Source organism: Phyllobates terribilis, unplaced genomic scaffold (genome assembly GCF_046119375.1).
Source record: "Phyllobates terribilis strain yellow unplaced genomic scaffold, ASM4611937v1 Scaffold_1__5_contigs__length_1240528914, whole genome shotgun sequence".
Lineage (NCBI taxonomy): Eukaryota > Metazoa > Chordata > Amphibia > Anura > Dendrobatidae > Phyllobates > Phyllobates terribilis.
Genome location: NW_027362761.1, coordinates 582043026 through 582061913, shown reverse-complemented (window position 1 = coordinate 582061913; position 18888 = coordinate 582043026). Strand labels below are relative to the sequence as shown.

At 45.4% G+C, this 18888-nt stretch overlaps 2 protein-coding genes across 2 annotated transcripts in view; one reads left to right on the top strand and one right to left on the bottom strand.

Moving 5' to 3' along the window:
* Positions 1 to 2872, top strand: part of LOC141272029 (class I histocompatibility antigen, F10 alpha chain-like) — a 53096-nt gene extending 50224 nt beyond the window's left edge. Inside the window, exons 8-9 of the mRNA XM_073682351.1 lie at positions 2256 to 2293; positions 2808 to 2872. Coding sequence (XP_073538452.1) covers positions 2256 to 2293; positions 2808 to 2872 — 103 coding nt within the window. The remainder of the gene's footprint in view (positions 1 to 2255; positions 2294 to 2807) is intronic.
* Positions 2873 to 5500: 2628 nt separating this feature from the next.
* The window catches only part of TTC23L (tetratricopeptide repeat domain 23 like), a 38015-nt gene continuing 24627 nt past the window's right edge, over positions 5501 to 18888 (bottom strand). The window contains exons 7-12 of the mRNA XM_073681562.1: positions 12698 to 12875; positions 12088 to 12196; positions 9653 to 9780; positions 9114 to 9251; positions 8641 to 8723; positions 5501 to 6188 (exon numbers count right to left, since the gene is read on the bottom strand). Coding sequence (XP_073537663.1) covers positions 6167 to 6188; positions 8641 to 8723; positions 9114 to 9251; positions 9653 to 9780; positions 12088 to 12196; positions 12698 to 12875 — 658 coding nt within the window. The 3' untranslated portion in view covers positions 5501 to 6166. The remainder of the gene's footprint in view (positions 6189 to 8640; positions 8724 to 9113; positions 9252 to 9652; positions 9781 to 12087; positions 12197 to 12697; positions 12876 to 18888) is intronic.

Here is an 18888-nt window from a genome sequence, read left to right as displayed (position 1 = left end):
TGGGGGTGGAGATTGGGTGTTGTCCCAGCGTGGTCAGGTGACTGGTGGGAGGCTGATATAAACCTGCCATTTCTTCCTTTTCATTGCTGATTATTTCAGTTCTGTGTTTCTGTGCTTCTGAGGTGGTTCATGCTTTGGTGCATGTGCTTGGTTTATCACTGTTCACCTTAGTTTATGCTATTGCACTGTGGTTTTTGTTCTGGTGTGTTTCCCTGTCTGCTGTTTGTGTCCGGTCACCAGCCGCCGTACTGCTCTCCGCCTGGGAAGGGCTCTGCTAAAGTTCCCCCTTGCCAGGACCGGGAGGCAGGTGAAGAGTATACCCGGCCCTCTAGGGCGAGCGGCAGTGCGACGGCTAGCACCAAGGGTGACCAACACACTGCTCTTACTGGCTAGCAGTGGGTCACTTCACCATCACCCAGCATAACAGTATCTGACATTTTGAGAAATCAAGGGTGAGTCTGAAGAAACGGCACCAGGGGGACCCTGCAGAATCTCGCTGCTGCTGCTTCTTGTAATGGATCCACACCCCGCCACCCGCCTGACGTCACTCTGTGCCAGACGGAGCATGTGATATTGATCTACCCTTTGCACCAACCTGACGGTTCGCACACCCCTTTAAAGACGCATAAGGTCAGATTGGTACAGTTCTACACCATCACCTCCCGTCCACACGGGTACAGAGAGGCACCATGGAGTGAGATAAGGTGGTCCATTCAGTCACTGACGTGGCCCCACACTCACTCACACCCCTGACAGGCTGAGAGGCTCTTTCACTGCTCCAGTGAAGCAGAGCCTTGTCGGCCTGGTAGAGCTGCCACCAGTCTCTATTTGATATAACAGACTTATATTGGGCTAGAAACCAGCCAGGTAGCGTGTTCGTTGGACCGAACAACAGACGTAAGTTTCGGGGGTCGAGATAAAAGAACAGCCCAATATTAAATTATATATTTAATCGCCATAAGGGCTCACTAAACAATCTACTATATAATTAAGGATTATACATATATAGTGGTCAGAGTTGCAAATACAAAAGCATGGTACAACAAGTATAAGCAGATCTTAAAGTCAATTACGAGGTAGTTGGAAGGCCTGGCTCGGGGGATGGGTGACCACATGGGGAGGTTGTGGGCCCTCACTTGGTTGGTGGACTTCTGTCACACGTCTTGATGTCATGAGCTCCCCAGGAGAAAGACAGTGGGAGGAGACCAGCAGGAGTTTTTAAACTCTCTGGGTCACTCCCAGGGCTGAACCTAACTCTTCATCCCCTGGTCTAAGCTTGCTACCATCTCCCGAAACCATAATGGGCTACAACTGCTTACTGGATGCCCTTAGGGAGCCGGTTCTGGAGTCATCGGATCCAGCTGGGCCCCTGCTCGGCGTGGAGACCAAACACACTGGTCCTAGGAGTTTCCAAAAAGCTGGGGCAGGTATCTCCTCGTCCTTACACGCTGGATTGGGCTGGGATGCAGTCTGGCATTCGCTATCTCCCCTTGAGCTAGAAAATCCATTTTGTGAAGAGCTGGGACATATAGTTCTTCCCAACTCGGTATTGAAATATAGTACCTTAACAAAAGAGTACATGTTAGGGATCACTACAGGGGGCCCTTCCTGTCAGCTCAGCTCACAGCTGCAGAGAGACACTCATACTGAAGCCCCCCTCCCTCCTCTCTTACAGCAGCAGGTCGGATTATAATGTGCCTGGAGATCTCTATAAGAGCTGACAATCAGGGCACATGTGATTATTCTAGAATATTCTTCACAGTGAGCTTAATGATTGTGTGGAACTTTTTGAAGTTGTTGTGGAAAGTAAACAGATCATCTTCTGAGCCTGTTCAGATGATTAGCAAATTTTCGATGTAGTGGAAGTATGCTAGAAGTTTAATAGAACAAGTTAATAAATAGTAAAATAGTACCAGTTAATAAAAACTCCTCCCCTAGTTTAGCCATGAAGAGGTCATATTGCGGTGACATTTTGCTCCCCATGGGGCTGACTGTACACTGCAGTTCTACATATTTCCAAAAGGAAAAGTAGTTATGATGGAACACAAACCTGATAACTTGTAGGCCCAACTCTGCAGCCAGATAGTTTTTTGTTTTTTTTAAGGAGAACCACTGTACAAGAATGAAAAAAAAATTAAAAACTAAAATCCAATACAGAACTAGTAAAGAAAATATTTTCAACATTACTCAACTTTCTACTCACATTTCATCTAAAAATATGGAATTTTGCTATAAATTATTTCCTATTTTCACAGCTTCGGACACATCCTACAAATCATGCCAGAGCCTAATGGTGAGTGGTGACGTCTTCTGTAAATGCTGCTGCCGTGTAATGACGTAAGAAATAGGAGAAAATGACTGTAGTAAAGAAGAAAATGGGGAGGAGGGAAGGGATTGTAAAAGAATTGTGAAGAAGAAAGCAGAGTTTGTCTTTTCTCATATATATTGATAATTTATAATGTGATCGTATGGTGAATGGACGGTGCAGACTGCGGGTGCAGACAGATTCCTTTACCTCTATTCAACCATAGAAGTCCAGCAAGTGCTAGGACCGTCTCTTAAAGAGGATGCAGCTACAGGAACAGTTCAACACCCATGCAGAGCTTGCTCCGGTATGGCAGCAGGCAGGTGTCAGTGCATCTGTATTCACAGTGAGGTGAAGGCTTTTGGAGACTGCCTGGTGTCAAGAAGGGCAGTAATGAAGCAACTTCTCTCCAATAAAAATATCAAGGACAGACTGACATTCTTTAACAAGTACAGGAGTTGGAATGTAAAGGACTAGGGTAAAGTTATTTTCTCTGATGAAGGCTCTCCAGAATGTTTTGGACATAATTGGCTGGAGAAGAAAAAGCGTAGAATCCTAGAAGTTTAGAGTTGGAAGGGCCCTTCAGGGTCATCTGGTCCAACCACCTGCTCAATGCAGGATTCACTAAACCATCTCAGACAGATGTCTGTCCAGCTTCTGTTTGAAGACTTCCATTGAAGGAGAACTCACCACTTCTCGTGGCCGCCTGTTCCACTCATTGATCACCCTCACTGTCAAACCGTTTTTTTCTAATATCTAATCTGTATCTTCTCCCTTTCAGTTTCACCCCATTGCTTCTCGTGTTTCCATGTGCAAATGAGAATAAGGATGATCCCTCTACAGTGTGACAGCCCTTCAGATATTTGCAGACAGCTACTAAGCCTCCTCTTAGTCTTCTTTTTCGAAAGCTAAACATTCCCAGATCCTTTAACTGCTCCTTGTAGGACATAGTTTGCAGTCTGCTCACTATCCTGATAGCTCTTCTCTGAACTTGCACCAGTTTTTCGATGTCTTTTTTAAAGTGTGGTGCCCAGAACTGGACGCAGTATTCCAGATGGGACCTGACCATAGAGGAGTAGAGAGGAGCGCTACCATGAGTCCTGTGTCTGACAACAGTAAAGCCTCCTGAGACCATTCATCTGTGGGGGCTTTTTATCCATGGAGGGGGCTCACTCACAATTTTGCCTAAGAACACTGCCATGAAAAAAAGAATGGGATCTAAAGCTCCTCAGACAGCAACTTTTCCCAACAGTACAGAAGCAATTTGGTGATGATCAATACTTTTTCCAGCATGATGGAGACCATGTCATAAGGGAAAAATGATAACTAAGTGACTCGGTGAACAAAACAATAATATTTTGGGTCCATTGCCAAGAAACTCCCCAGATCTCAATCCTATTAAGAACCTGTGGTTAAATCAAAAAGCGGCTGGACAAATAATAAGACACAGAAATTGTAATAAACTCTAAGCACTGATAAACTAAGAGCGGGATGTGGTCAGTGACATCCAACTGTCGGGGCGAATTGCAGAAGGATTGAAAAATAGGGGTCAACACTGTAAATACTGAGTCTCTGCAGAACCTTCATGCATTTGCCAATAAAAGTTTAAAAACTTATGAAATGCTGAAAATTGTATTGAAGTAACCATAGAAGCACCTGAGTAAAAGACCAAAAAACACTGGCGCTCCAAATATTGTGAAAACTAAACTTTGCGTCCGTTTCGAAATCTCTAATGGGAACGGTTTGTACTTTTTGTCATTACAGAACCGGACGAGAGACGTCTTCTGCCTCCATCCTTGTGGACTATGAAGAGTCTCACCTTTTATCTGTCATTACCTTATATCATCGTGTGTAATTCTAAAGGAACCGGCCGTATACAATAATCTGTGTATTATTTGCTCTAGTTCTATTAGGACTTATACATCCGTACCTCTAGTTTCATAATGAAATTGTCATGACAGGTTCCCTTTATGAGCACCAGAAAGTTTTGCCACTATAGTGGATAAAGTGACTGTAAAAACTGATTTAGTAATATGTTTGTAGATCAGGATGATAATTTGGAGCTAATGACTGAATGTGACAGCATGGACAGATTACAACACCACTAAATATGATCTTAGTCATGAGAACAATGGATATAAATCATAAGGAAACATAACTCACAGATTTTCTGCATCAGAAATTTGCCTTTTGCATAGAAAATGGGAATTATTATCATTGTATGATCAAATAAACCGGATGAGAATGTGAGCGCCTCTATTTCTCCTGATATAAATGGATCTTATAGTATCTCCCGATCACTGATCAAATCTATAAATAAAATATATAAATATATAAATAAAAGACATTTACACCAATGTTACAATTATCTTTTTCTGTTACTTTTACTGTGAAATTATAATAAAACATCTGAAAATTGTGCCGTGCGTTAGTATTCAGCCTCCCTGAATCAATACTTTGTAGGACCACCTTTCGCTGCAGTTACTGCCGGGGTCTTTTGGGGTCTGTCTCTACCAGCTTTACACATCTAGAGGTGACATTTTTGCCCCTTCTTCTTTGCACACTCGCTCTCGCTCAGTGAGATTGGATGGAGACGTCTGTGATCAGCAATATTCGCGTCTTGTCACATTCTCAATGAGATTTTGGTCTGGACTATGACTGGGCCGTTCACACACATGAAAATGCTCTGATCTAAACCCTCCATTGTAGCTCTGGCAGGATGTTTAGGGTCTTTGTCCTGCTGGAAGATGAACCTACGCCCCAGTCTCAAGTCTTTTGCGGCCTCTAACAGGTTTTCCACCAGGATTGCCCTGTATGTAGCTCCATCCATCTTCCCTCAAATTCTGACCAACTTCCCTGCCTCTGCTGGAGAAAGGACTCCCCACAGCATGATGCTGCCACCACCATGTTTAACAGTGGGGATGGTGTTTTCGGGGTGATGTGTACTGCTAGTTTTCTGACACACAAGGGCCTCTGCAGTCAAGTCCAGACACATTTTGCCTGGGACCTGCTAAGTAAAGTTGCTGTTGGTGGAAGCGCTATTAAGAGCAGTGAGCAGATACGCCTTCCTGACAACACTCTGACTCGCACAGAAGGATTGTGAAAGAACGGTATCAATTCAGCACAATGCACACACAGCTCATCAAGCTCATAGATGTAGCCCAGGCATGCATGGATCCCACTGAGAGACTAAAATATGAAAAAGGTAAGCATTTTTAATAATATTTTGATTTACATTTAGCTTGATAATAAAGAAAAAAAAACACAAAAATAAATAAATGTAGACAGCTGCATACGTGGCTGAAATGACACTACAGTACTGTGGATGATAAAAATGCCATCTACAAACGTTCATATCTGTACAGGTAAAGAGTTTAGCACTGCAGGACAAAAAGGGCCAAAAATGGGACAGATTAAGCCTCTTCTACATTTTTGTGTACGGCAGGTGTTGACTACCACAAGTAAATCTGTAACCGGTGCACTGGTTGTTGGTGTTATTTCTGAAGTCAGGTTGACTTTGTGGTTATCGCGTTATATGACATATGTTGTTTCCCATCACATGTGCATCACATCCCATAGGAATGAAGGGTATCTCAACCCAATCCTACCGATGGATGAACCCAGTCGCACATAAACATCACATGTGATATACAGTACACATCACTGCTGGCTTGTGGGGGGCACAGCTTTGTAATATTTGGGTGAGTTGATGGTCACCTACAAGCCACATATACGGTGGTTACAGGTTAGTACAGACCCCGGGGATGACTCTTCTCCTTAGTGTAGGAATCGTGGATGCTGAGAAGTTTTTGCCTATCCGGTAGGGCGTAGATCTTAGTAAGACCCGCGGTGATGTCATCTTTATTCGCCACTTGCTCCCGACCTGCAAAGAGGCAGATGAGACTCCATACACTGATATTTATGGGGTGAAATAATCCAGAACAAATTATAAATACAGATTGTGTATAGCTATAAATGTCCATTTCTGCATCGGATAGTACATAATGTTTGTGGACCTGGTGCTTTAGAGGTGAAATTTACACTGTTATACAAAGATGTATGGGGTGAGGCCTAAATCTATCTCCTCTTGGAGACAGAGCAGTGGGGGGAGGCTCCTGCTGCAGGCAGTTGTCTTACTGCTAGAAAAGGATAGCGAAGAGAACAAGAGGTCAAAATAGCAGGGAGTAGAAGAAGACGAGAGGTAAGGGAGAAGGCGAGGCTGATATCTTGGGACACTAGAAGAGTTAATGGGGTTATTTGGGACTTTTGGTTTTTTTTTCTCTATGGGGCTGAGAACTTATCGATGGTAGTTGCTAACAACCTACCTGTTCTGCCCGGCACCGATCTTTGCAGGCCCAGAGAGGTCACGGACCACGGTTCTCCTGCTTCCTGTTGACAAAGCAGCTTCTCTTCTGCCCTGTCAATGGTGCATCACTGCTGACATCATGTTGATTGACAGTCGGCTCAGCCTAATGCAGCTGGGTGTCAGCTGTCAATCAGCATGACTTCAGCACTGAACGCCCCGTCGACAGAGCAGAGCAGAAGAGATTGCTCTGTCTACGTGATATCACAGGAAGCAGGAGAATTTCCGGCAGGAGCCATCTGTGACTGCTGTGAGCCAGGAGAGAACGTCGTAGGGCAGAACAAGCTCGTAGAGAGCAACTACCTGCCGATAAGTGCTTAGCCCCATAGGGAATAAAAAAAAGTCCCGGATAACCCCTTAAAGGATTTTACAAACATACACCCTAAATCATCAAACAACAGTCACCAAAACTCTGACATAAAACAGTTTAAAATGTCACATTTCTTTTCTGCAACTGATAGTTATTAAAAGTTTTGCAACTTTTGATATTTACACACCCAGACGACTTTTTGAAAAGCGTGTGGAGTTTATCCTGGAGAGGTATGGCCAACAAATGCGTCCGAATTTACACCACAAATATGGTGTTAATTATGATGCAAATGTTCTCCAGTATCCGACAGGAATTCATTGCCGGTAGCTAAATGATGAACCAAATTCATTTGGAATTCTTAATATATCTGGCGTCTCTTACTCCGCGCACTCTTCAACAACAATCCCATAAAAAAACGTTAGTCTTTGTGAATCTCGGCCATAGATCCTATAAGGATTGCTTATGTGGCGCCCCTGCGGGTTCAGTCGCCACAGAGGTACTGCATCTCACCCAGAGGTGTGGTATCTCACTCTCAGGTAAGGATGGCGTACTGCCCGGGACCCTAACACCTGCACCCAACACTACACTACTCCAGACCAGCAGGAGGGGCAAGATGCGTCGCTTCCTGCTGAGCCCTGTCCCTGGCTGGAGTAGGGGGAACCATGTAGTCGGTGTGGGTGGAGGAAGGAGATCAGGGGAGCACTTGTTAGGAATAGTATAAAGAGAGAAGCCATCTTGAAAGGACAGATCAGTCTGAGAGGAGAAGTAGAGGGAGCAGGAGCTCTGTAGGAGCTCTGCTCAGAAGGAGGAGGGCCTAGCCAGAGAGGCCCAGGACTGAAGAGAGAGAGAGGAGCAGGAGGAAGACTCCAGGAACATGGAAGGGACCCCAGGGGTACGGGTAGTGCTGGAGGCCACCAGTACGCCCGAATCTACCAGGAGGTGGAGGGGTCAGGTCGCACAGAGGGTACAGGTCCCTAAACTAGCAGAGTTCTTTAAGCCTCAACTAGGAAACCAGAGGCTGCAGTATTTCAGGTACTGCAGTCAACAAGCCACATCTAATCACCAGAAAGGTGGCCATAGAGGACCCAGGGAACAGAGAAGACATCGCCCGACAAGGTCCGCGGCCACTGGCCTGAGACACAGGGTGCGAGGTGCAGGGAGACGGCCAGAAGGAACACACAGAAGGGGGTCTCATTACATACTCCGGAGAGACCTGGGAGTTTGCTGAACCCCTCCCTGAGTAAGCACAGGACACCGTGGGAAGTTACTCTAGTACTGGTAACTGGAAGTCTAAGAAACCGTGAGTAAACCCTGAGGACTGCACCTTACTGTCTCTGTGATCATTATCTGCGCCATCCTCCGCACTACACCATAACAGCAACGTCTACACAACCCTGGAGCTAAGCTCTACCTGTGGAGAGCTAAACCAACTCTGCTGCATTCACACCAGCTCCAGAGGACCTGCTCCGCAGCGGTGCTCCCTTTAGCCGCATACCACAGGTGGCGTCACGAACTGTATATAAGAACTTTAATTCCCCTGTAAATATCCCCTTTTTACTGACCGCCCTGGGTCACGGACCGGGTCACCGCCACTGTTACATCTCCCCTAGCAACTACCGGCCTGGCACGAGTACCCCATGGCCCAGGGGGCACGTCACTTACTTCTGCAGGGCGGTCAGGAGATTCTGGGTTTCTTTGCTCTTGCTGTGCTGGGAGCCGTACACGGCCGTCTGGGTCTCCAGACACTGTAGGGAAGGGATGAGAATCCGGCCGTTATATACTGATACATTTACAGCAATGATTCCGAACGTTCTATAGTGACCTCTGCCCTATAGATGCCACCAATGCCCATCGGAACAAGCACTGTAATAACTATCATCCTTTGGAACTCATAAAAATAAGTATCGGAATATTCTGAAAAGTGGCCTCCGGCGAGGTTACTGGCCTCCTCGTCCTCTGCACATGTGAGGGATACTTCTAGACATCACGTACCTGACCTGACGGGTCGCACATCTCCTGACCTGAACGTGAAAGTTTCAAAGAAGCTGTTGGCGATTTGTGCAGTGAGCTCCCCCTAGTGGTGATAGCAGGCGGCCACAATCCTAAATCTGCAGGTTTTAAGAAGCAAAAATCACCTTTTTCAGCAGGCGGTAGCCCTTCTTTATTTTTCCGTCAGCCAGATGTATACTGCCCATGATACTGAGCATCTCAGCCACAACCTCGCTGTACTCTGGCTCTGAGCCCACCGCTTCCTTCAACATCTTATACGCCTCCTAGAGGAGGAGAGAGGCATTACAGCACAAAAATGCAAAGAGTAGCACAAAGTAGTAGTTCAGAACAACTTATCTCTTAAAGGGATATTCCGATTTGAGACCCTTATATGGCAGAAAAGTCAGACTGTGGCAGTCCGGCTGTTGAGTCTGATCCATCTCCCTTGTTCTCAGCTGAGCATTGTCAGCATGAGTGCAAACAGAATAAAGAACCTGCTTTATTCCAGAAACAGCGCCACTCCTGTCTGCAGGTTGTGTCTGGTATTGCTGCTCAGTCACTGTTATTTAAATAGATCTGTTCTGCAGTACCAGGCCCAACCTGTGGACTAGTGTGGCGCTGTTTTTGGAAGAAAGCAAACAGGAGTTTCAAATCTGGGTCTGGGCTAGTCTGACACCCACCGTACCTGAGTTTTACCAATTTGTATGAGCCATTTGCTGAATTCCACGCACGTGCTCAATGTCTGAGAGTCGTCGGGGCCCCGCACCGCTCTGTAAACACCAAGACTCTCTGTAAAATACTTATCAGCGTGTTCTAGAAACAATAAAAAAAAACTTTTTTCAAAAACAAAGTTAAAATTTAACATTTCCACGGCAACCACCAGGAGGCGCTCACTTCATAATGATTTATTATTGCATTTAAAGGGAATCTATTAGAAACTTTTTGCTATGTAATCTGAGAGCAGCATAATGTAGGGGCTGAGACCCTGATTCCAGCAATGTGTCACTTATTAGTCTGTGTGTTGCTGCTTCAATAAAATCAGTGTTTTATCAGCAGGAGATTATCACTACAGGACTGAGTGTCTTGTGCCTACTAGTCCTAGTCCAATCACACCCTTACCTCTGATTAGCAGCCAATCAGCTACCAATCTGTGGTGTGGGCGGGGTTATACACAGCTCAGGATTCAGGATTATACACAGCTAGGAGACTTGATCATCTGATCACTTATACCATATATTACAATATGGAAGATCACAAATCATTGTCTCCTATAAAGCTTAGATTATGACACAGGAAAGCCAAAATGTCAGTGATGAGGGTCTTCGAATCGCTTTTTCACATCCCCCCTCATAGTCACCTCAGACTGCTGCCTGAGAACAGATGCTCAGTGATAAACACAGTGATGTCACAGTACAGGGACAATACACACAGTGATGTCACAGTACAGGGACAATACACACAGCGATGTCACAGTACAGGGACAATACACACAGAGATGTCACAGTACAGGGACAATACACACAGCGATGTCACAGTACAGGGACAATACACACAGCGATGTCACAGTACAGGGACAATACACACAGCGATGTCACAGTACAGAGATAATACACACAGTGATGTCACAGTACAGGGATAATACACACAGTGATGTCACAGTACAGGGATAATACACACAGTGATGTCACAGTACAAGGATAATACACAGTGATGTCACAGTACAGGGATAACACACACAGGGATGTCACATTCCAGAGATAATACACACAGTGATGTCACAGTACAGGGACAATACACACAGTGATGTCACAGTACAGGGATAATACACACAGTGATGTCACAGTACAGGGATAATACACACAGTGATGTCACATTCCAGAGATAATACACACAGTGATGTCACAGTACAGGGATAATACACACAGTGATGTCACAGTACAGAGATAATACACACAGTCATGTCACAGTACAGGGACAATACACATAGTGATGTCACAGTACAGGGATAATACACACAGTGATGTCACAGTACTGGGACAATACACACAGCGATGTCACAGTACAGGGACAATACACACAGCGATGTCACAGTACAGGGATAATACACACAGTGATGTCACAGTACAGGGATAATACACACAGTGATGTCACATTACAGAGATAATACACACAGTGATGTCACAGTACAGGGATAATACACACAGTGATGTCACAGTACAGGGACAATACACACAGTGATGTCACAGTACAGGGACAATACACACAGCGATGTCACAGTACAGGGACAATACACACAGCGATGTCACAGTACAGGGATAATACACACAGTGATGTCACAGTACAGGGATAATACACACAGTGATGTCACATTACAGAGATAATACACACAGTGATGTCACAGTACAGGGATAATACACACATTGATGTCACAGTACAGGGATAATACACACAGTGATGTCACAGTACAGGGATAATGCACACAGTGATGTCACAGTACAGGGATAATACACACAGTGATGTCACAGTACAGAGATAATACACACAGTGATGTCACAGTACAGGAATAATACACACAGTGATGTCACAGTACAGGGATAATACACAGTGATGTCACAGTACAGGGACAATACACACAGCGATGTCACAGTACAGAGATAATACACACAGTGATGTCACAGTACAGGGACAATACACACAGCGATGTCACAGTACAGGGATAATACACACAGTGATGTCACAGTACAGGGATAATACACACAGTGATGTCACAGTACAGGGATAATACACACAGTGATGTCACAGTACAGGGATACTACACACAGTGATGTCACAGTACAGGGATACTACACACAGTGATGTCACAGAACAGGGATAATACACACAGTGATGTCACATTACAGGGATAATACACACAGTGATGTCACAGTACAGGGATAATACACACAGTGATGTCACAGTACAGGGATAATACACACAGTGATGTCACAGTGCAGGGATAATACACACAGTGATGTCACAGTACAGGGATAATACACACAGTGATGTCACAGTACAGGGATAATACACACAGTGATGTCACAGTACAGAGATAATACACACAGTGATGTGTGCTTCACGTACCGCTATATTCACAATGTCCGGCGGCAGCGTAGGCCTTAGCTAACAGCAGTCCGGTCTGTGCAGCCTCTTCACTCAGTTTCTTATATACGGCCTGACATATAGAATGGGCCTATACAGACAGATCACATTGTGAGGAAGAAAGAAAGAAAACATCTGAGGAGCCTCAATGTGAAATCTCTGACAGGGCCCGCGGCCCCCACATGTCATATATACTCCAGGCGTCATGAGGACCCCCCTGAACACAGAGAACAGTGGTGAGATAATAATTTAGTAGTGCAGTACCAGAGGGCAGAAATCTACCGCCTGAAACTGCAATAGGGGACAATGGTAGCCTCATTGCTTGTCTTTCCAGTTTTAAGACATTTTCCAGACTATTCTTAGAATAGGTCATCAATATTAGATTGGTGGGGTCCAACATCTGACGCCTCCACGAGCAGGTGTTACCAGATCCTGTGGCGGAACAGAAATAGGCAGTGCCATACAATGTCTGGTGGCCGTTCTCAGATATGGAGCTAAGAATGGCCACTACAAAGTGTAGGGAGCTGTGTGACCTCATCAATATCATAGCCCTGACCACCACCTTCACGGCTGCGGTGTGATGGCGACTCACCTGCAGTAAGTAGAGGATGGCCGGCTCGTGCCTCCTCTTCATCTGCTCCGTCCGTGCCATGTCTCGGTAGATACTTATCAGTTCCGCGGAGCTGTCTCCTTCAGATGAGATGACGATCTTCACAGCTTGGTCAAAGAAATTCATTGCTAAGCTGAGCTTGTCCTGCATCACACAGGCCCTGGGAAACCAAGGTAGACAGATCTAGTCCTGATCTCAGCTGAAACAATGTATCCAGTGCAGACAATGCTCTGTGAGCGAAACACATCAGCAGCAGCTGCACAGATCTCTGCTGGATTGTTACAATGTATCCAGTGTAGGCAATTCTCCGTGAGCTAAACACATCAGCAGCAGCTGCACAGATCTCTGCTGGATTGCTACAATGTATCCAGTGTAGACAATGCTCTGTGAGCTAAACACATCAGCAGCAGCTGCACAGATCTCTGCTGGATTGTTACAATGTATCCAGTGTAGACAATGCTCTGTGAGCCAAACACATCAGCAGCAGCCGCACAGATCTCTGCTGGATTGTTACAATGTATCCAGTGCAGACAATGCTCTGTGAGCTAAACACATCAGCAGCAGCTGCACAGATCTCTGCTGGATTGTTACAATGTATCCAGTGTGGACAATGCTCTGTGAGCCAAACACATCAGCAGCAGCCGCACAGATCTCTGCTGGATTGTTACAATGTATCCAGTGCAGACAATGCTCTGTGAGTTAAACACATCAGCAGCAGCCGCACAGATCTCTGCTGGATTGTTACAATGTATCCAGTGCAGACAATGCTCTGTGAGCTAAACACATCAGCAGCATCTGCACAGATCTCTGCTGGATTGTTACAATGTATCCAGTGCGGACAATGCTCTGTGAGCTAAACACATCAGCAGCATCTGCATCCGATCTCTGCTGGATTGTTACAATGTATCCAGTGCGGACAATGCTCTGTGAGCTAAACACATCAGCAGCATCTGCACAGATCTCTGCTGGATTGTTACAATGTATCCAGTGTGGACAATGCTCTGTGAGCCAAACACATCAGCAGCAGCTGCACAGATCTCTGCTGGATTGTTACAATGTATCCAGTGCGGACAATGCTCTGTGAGCCAAACACATCAGCAACAGCTGCACAGATCTCTGCTGGATTGTTACAATGTATCCAGTGAGGACAATGCTCTGTGAGCCAAACACATCAGCAGCAGCTGCACAGATCTCTGCTGGATTGTTACAATGTATCCAGTGTAGACAATGCTCTGTGAGCCAAACACATCAGCAGCAGCTGCACAGATCTCTGCTGGATTGTTACAATGTATCCAGTGCAGACAATGCTCTGTGAGCTAAACACATCAGCAGCAGCTGCACAGATCTCTGCTGGATTGTTACAATGTATCCAGTGCAGACAATGCTCTGTGAGCTAAACACATCAGCAGCAGCTGCACAGATCTCTGCTGGATTGTTACAATGTATCCAGTGCAGACAATGCTCTGTGAGCGAAACACATCAGCAGCAGCTGCACAGATCTCTGCTGGATTGTTACAATGTATCCAGTGCAGACAATGCTCTGTGAGCGAAACACATCATCAGCAGCTGCACAGATCTCTGCTGGATTGTTACAATGTATCCAGTGCAGACAATGCTCTGTGAGCTAAACACATCAGCAGCAGCTGCACAGATCTCTGCTGGATTGTTACAATGTATCCAGTGTAGACAATGCTCTGTGAGCTAAACACATCAGCAGCAGCTGCACAGATCTCTGCTGGATTGTTACAATGTATCCAGTGTAGACAATGCTCTGTGAGCGAAACACATCAGCAGCAGCTGCACAGATCTCTGCTGGATTGTTACAATGTATCCAGTCTAGACAATGCTCTGTGAGCCAAACACATCAGCAGCAGCTGCACAGATCTCTGCTGGATTGTTACAATGTATCCAGTGCAGACAATGCTCTGTGAGCGAAACACATCAGCAGCAGCCGCACAGATCTCTGCTGGATTGTTACAATGTATCCAGTGTAAACAATGCTCTGTGAGCGAAACACATCAGCAGCAGCTGCACAGATCTCTGCTGGATTGTTACAATGTATCCAGTGCAGACAATGCTCTGTGAGCGAAACACATCAGCAGCAGCCGCACAGATCTCTGCTGGATTGTTACAATGTATCCAGTGTAGACAATGCTCTGTGAGCCAAACACATCAGCAGCAGCTGCACAGATCTCTGCTGGATTGTTACAATGTATCCAGTGCAGACAATGCTCTGTGAGCTAAACACATCAGTTGCAGCAGCTGCACAGATCTCTGCTGGATTGTTACAATGTATCCAGTCTAGACAATGCTCTGTGAGCCAAACATATCAGCAGCAGCTGCACAGATCTCTGCTGGATTGTTACAATGTATCCAGTGCAGACAATGCTCTGTGAGCTAAACACATCATCAGCAGCTGCACAGATCTCTGCTGGATTGTTACAATGTATCCAGTGTAGAAAATGCTCTGTGAGCTAAACACATCAGCAGCAGCTGCGCAGATCTCTGCTGGATTGTTACAATGTATCCAGTGCAGACAATGCTCTGTGAGTAGTGTTGAGCGATACCTTCCGATATCAGGAAATATCGTATCGGATTGGATCGGGCCGATACCCAAAAAGTATCGGATATCGCCGATTCCGATACCGGAAACCAATGCAAGTCAATGGGACACAAATATCGGAATGAAAATAAACCCTTTCTTTCCTTGTAGGTTAATTCTACATGAAGTAAAACAACTAAGAATAATGTAGAATGACATGAAAAGCCGGCAATTCATCAGCGGCATTCACCGGTACCCGACAATTTACAACAGAAAGAATAGAGCTTCACACATAGATTAGATAGATAGAAACATGTCAGTCACATATATATGAAGTACAGTGACAGTGTTGCTTACTGTACTTGTCATTTAGTGTAAAGGATTTATTAAAAAAAATATTAGTGTTTTCGTGCACCGTCTCTTTAAAAAAGCCGGCCGGCAATTCAGCATCTGTACCCGACAATTTATAACAGACAGAATAGAGCTTCACACATAGATTAGATAGATAGAAACATGTCAGTCACATATATAAGAAGTACAGTGACAGTGTTGCTTACAGAACTTGTCATTTAGTGTAAAGGATTTATTTAAAAAAATAATAGTGTTTTCATGCACCGTCTCTTTAAGAAAGCCGGCCGGCAATTCAGCATCTGTACCCGACAATTTAGAATAGAAGGAATAGAGAATCACACATAGATTAGATAGATAGAAACATGTCAGTCACATATATATGAAGTACAGTGACAGTGTTGATTACTGTACTTGTCATTTAGTGTTAAAATAAAGGATTTATTTAAAAAAAAATTGGCGTGGGGTTCCCCTTAATTTTAGGCTCTAGCGGAGGTTAAGCAGACAGCTGGGGCAAATGTTTGAAGCCTGGGAAGGGGGTAATACCCACGGAGCTTCCCAGGCTACTAATATCAGCCCCCAGCTGAATACCTAGCCTTTACTAGCTATTAAAATGGGGGACCCCCCCAAAAAAATGACGTGGGGTCCCCCCTAATTTAATAGCTAGCACAGGCTAGGCAGACAGCTGGGGGCTGATATTAATAGCCCAGGAAGGGAGCCATGAATATTGGCCCCCTCCCAGGCTAGAAACACCAGCCGTCAGCCGCCCCAGAAATGGCGCATCCATAGGATGCGCCAATTCTGGCACTTAGCCTCGCTCTTCCACGCTGCCCTGGTGCGGTGGCAGGGGGTAATAGGGTTGGGGTTGATGTCAGCTTATAATGCCAGCTGACATCAAGCCCAGGTTAGTAATGGAGAGGCGTCTATAAGACACCCCCATTACTAACCCCATAGTCAAAGTTAAAAGAAAACACAAACACCCAGAGTAAAGTCCTTTAATTGAAATAAAGACACAATTCTTTATTGTTTTAAATTAAACCATACTTACCATCACGCCCATTCCAGCTGAAGCCAACGATCTCCTGCAATAAAAGAAAAATAATAAAGCAACCTCATCCTTACCTTTCGATGGTTCCCAGGACAGCTCCAGCTCTGCTACATCGAGATGACAGGCTGGACCGCAGCAGAAAGCTGCCATCCAGCCTGTCATCCCGCAGACACTGAGAAGCGCAGGCATGCTTGCGCTCCTCAGTGTCTCTCTGTGACGTCATCCAGATGAGCCGAGTTCATGTCCAATGAACTCAGCTCACCTCATGCACGTCACTGACAGCGTGGGAAAATTCTCCTGCACTCAGCGCTTCAGCGTGAGAATTCTCCCACGCTGTCAGTGACATACATGAGGTGAGGTCATGTCCAATGAACTCAGCTCACCTCATGCACGTCACTGACAGCGTGGGAAAATTCTCACGCTGAAGTGCTGAGTGCAGGAGAATTTTCCCACGCTGTCAGTGACGTACATGAAGTGAGCGGAGTTCATTGGACATGACCTCGGCTCATCTGGATGCCGTCACAGCCAGACACTGAGGAGTGGAAGTATGCCTGCGCTTCTCAGTGTCTGCGGGATGACAGGATGGATGGCAGCGTTCTGCTGCGGTCCAGCCTGTCATCTCGATGTAGCAGAGCTGAAGCTGTCGTGGGAGCCATGGAAAGGTAAGGATGAGGTTGCTTTATTATTTTACTTTTATTGCAGGAGATCGTTGGCTTCAGCTGGAATGGGCGTGATGGTAAGTATGGTTTAATTTAGAACAATAAAGAATTGTGTGTTTATTTCAATTAAAGGACTTTTTTCTGGGTGTTGTGTTTTTTTAAATACTTTACTAGAAATTCATGGTGGTCATGTCTAATATTGGCGTGACCCCATGAATTTTGGGCTTAGGGCCAGCTGATAATGCCAAGCTGGCCTTAACCCCTTTATTACCCAGTGAGCCACCGCACCAGGGCCCTGGATGAGTTGGGTACAGCGCCAGAAGATGGCGCTTCTATGAACGCGCCATTTTCTGGGGCGGCTGCGGACTGCAATTTGCAGCGGGGGTGGCCCAGAAAGCTTGGGTCTCCCTGCGCTGCGGATTCCAGCCCCCAGCTGCCTAGTTGTATCTGGCTGGGCACAAAAATAGGGCGAAGCCCCACGCATTTTTTTTTAAAATTATTTCATGAAATTCATGGAATAATTAAGAAAAAAAGGGCTTCCCTATATTGTTGTGTCCAACCAGGTACAAATAGGCAGCTGGTGGTTGGGGGCAGCCCATTCCTGCCTGCTGTACCTGGCTGGACACAAATATAGTGCGAAGCCCCACGTCAATTTTTTTTTAATTATTTCATGAAATAATTTTTTTAAAAAAGGGCTTCCCTATATTGTTGTGTCCGGCCAGGTACAAATAGGCAGCTGGTGGTTGGGGGCAGCCTGTTCCTGCCTGCTGTACCTGGCTGGACACAAATATAGGGCGAAGCCCCACGTCAATTTTTTTTAAAATAAGTCCTTTATTTTAACACTAAATGACATTTGAGGAGTTAATAAAGATGCAGTCCCTAAATTATTATTTATTTTTTAATTAATTTTTCCCAAAACTTTTGACGTGGGCTTCGCCATATTTTTGTATGCCAGCCAGGTACAGCATCCAGCTTCTATGAACGCGCCATTTTCCGGGGTGGCTGCGCACTGCAATTTTCAGCGGGGGGAGGGGGGGGGGGCAGAAAGCTTGGGTCTCCCTGCGCTGCAGATTCCATCCCCCAGCTGCCTAGTTGTACCTGGCTGGACACAAAAATAGGGAGAAGCTTCACGTATTTTTTTTTTTTAATTATTTCATGAAATTCATGAAATAATTAAGAAAAAAAGGGCTTCCCTATATTGTTGTGTCCAACCAGGTACAAATAGGCAGCTGGTGGTTGGGGGCAGCCCGTTCCTGCCTGCTGTACCTGGCTGGACACAAATATAGTGCGAAGCCCCACGTCAATTTTTTTTAAATCATTTCAGGAAATTCATGAAATAATTTAAAAAAATTGATGTGGGGCTTCGCCCTATATTTGTGTCCAGTCAGGTACAGCAGGCAGGAACGGGCTGCCCCCAACCACCAGCAGCCTATTTGTACCTAGCCGGACACAACAATATAGGGAAGCCCTTTTTTTCTGAATTATTCCATGAATTTCATGAATTTAAAAAAAAAAAAACGTGGAGCTTCGCCCTATTTTTGTGTCCAGCCAGGTACAACTAGGCAGCTGGGGGCTG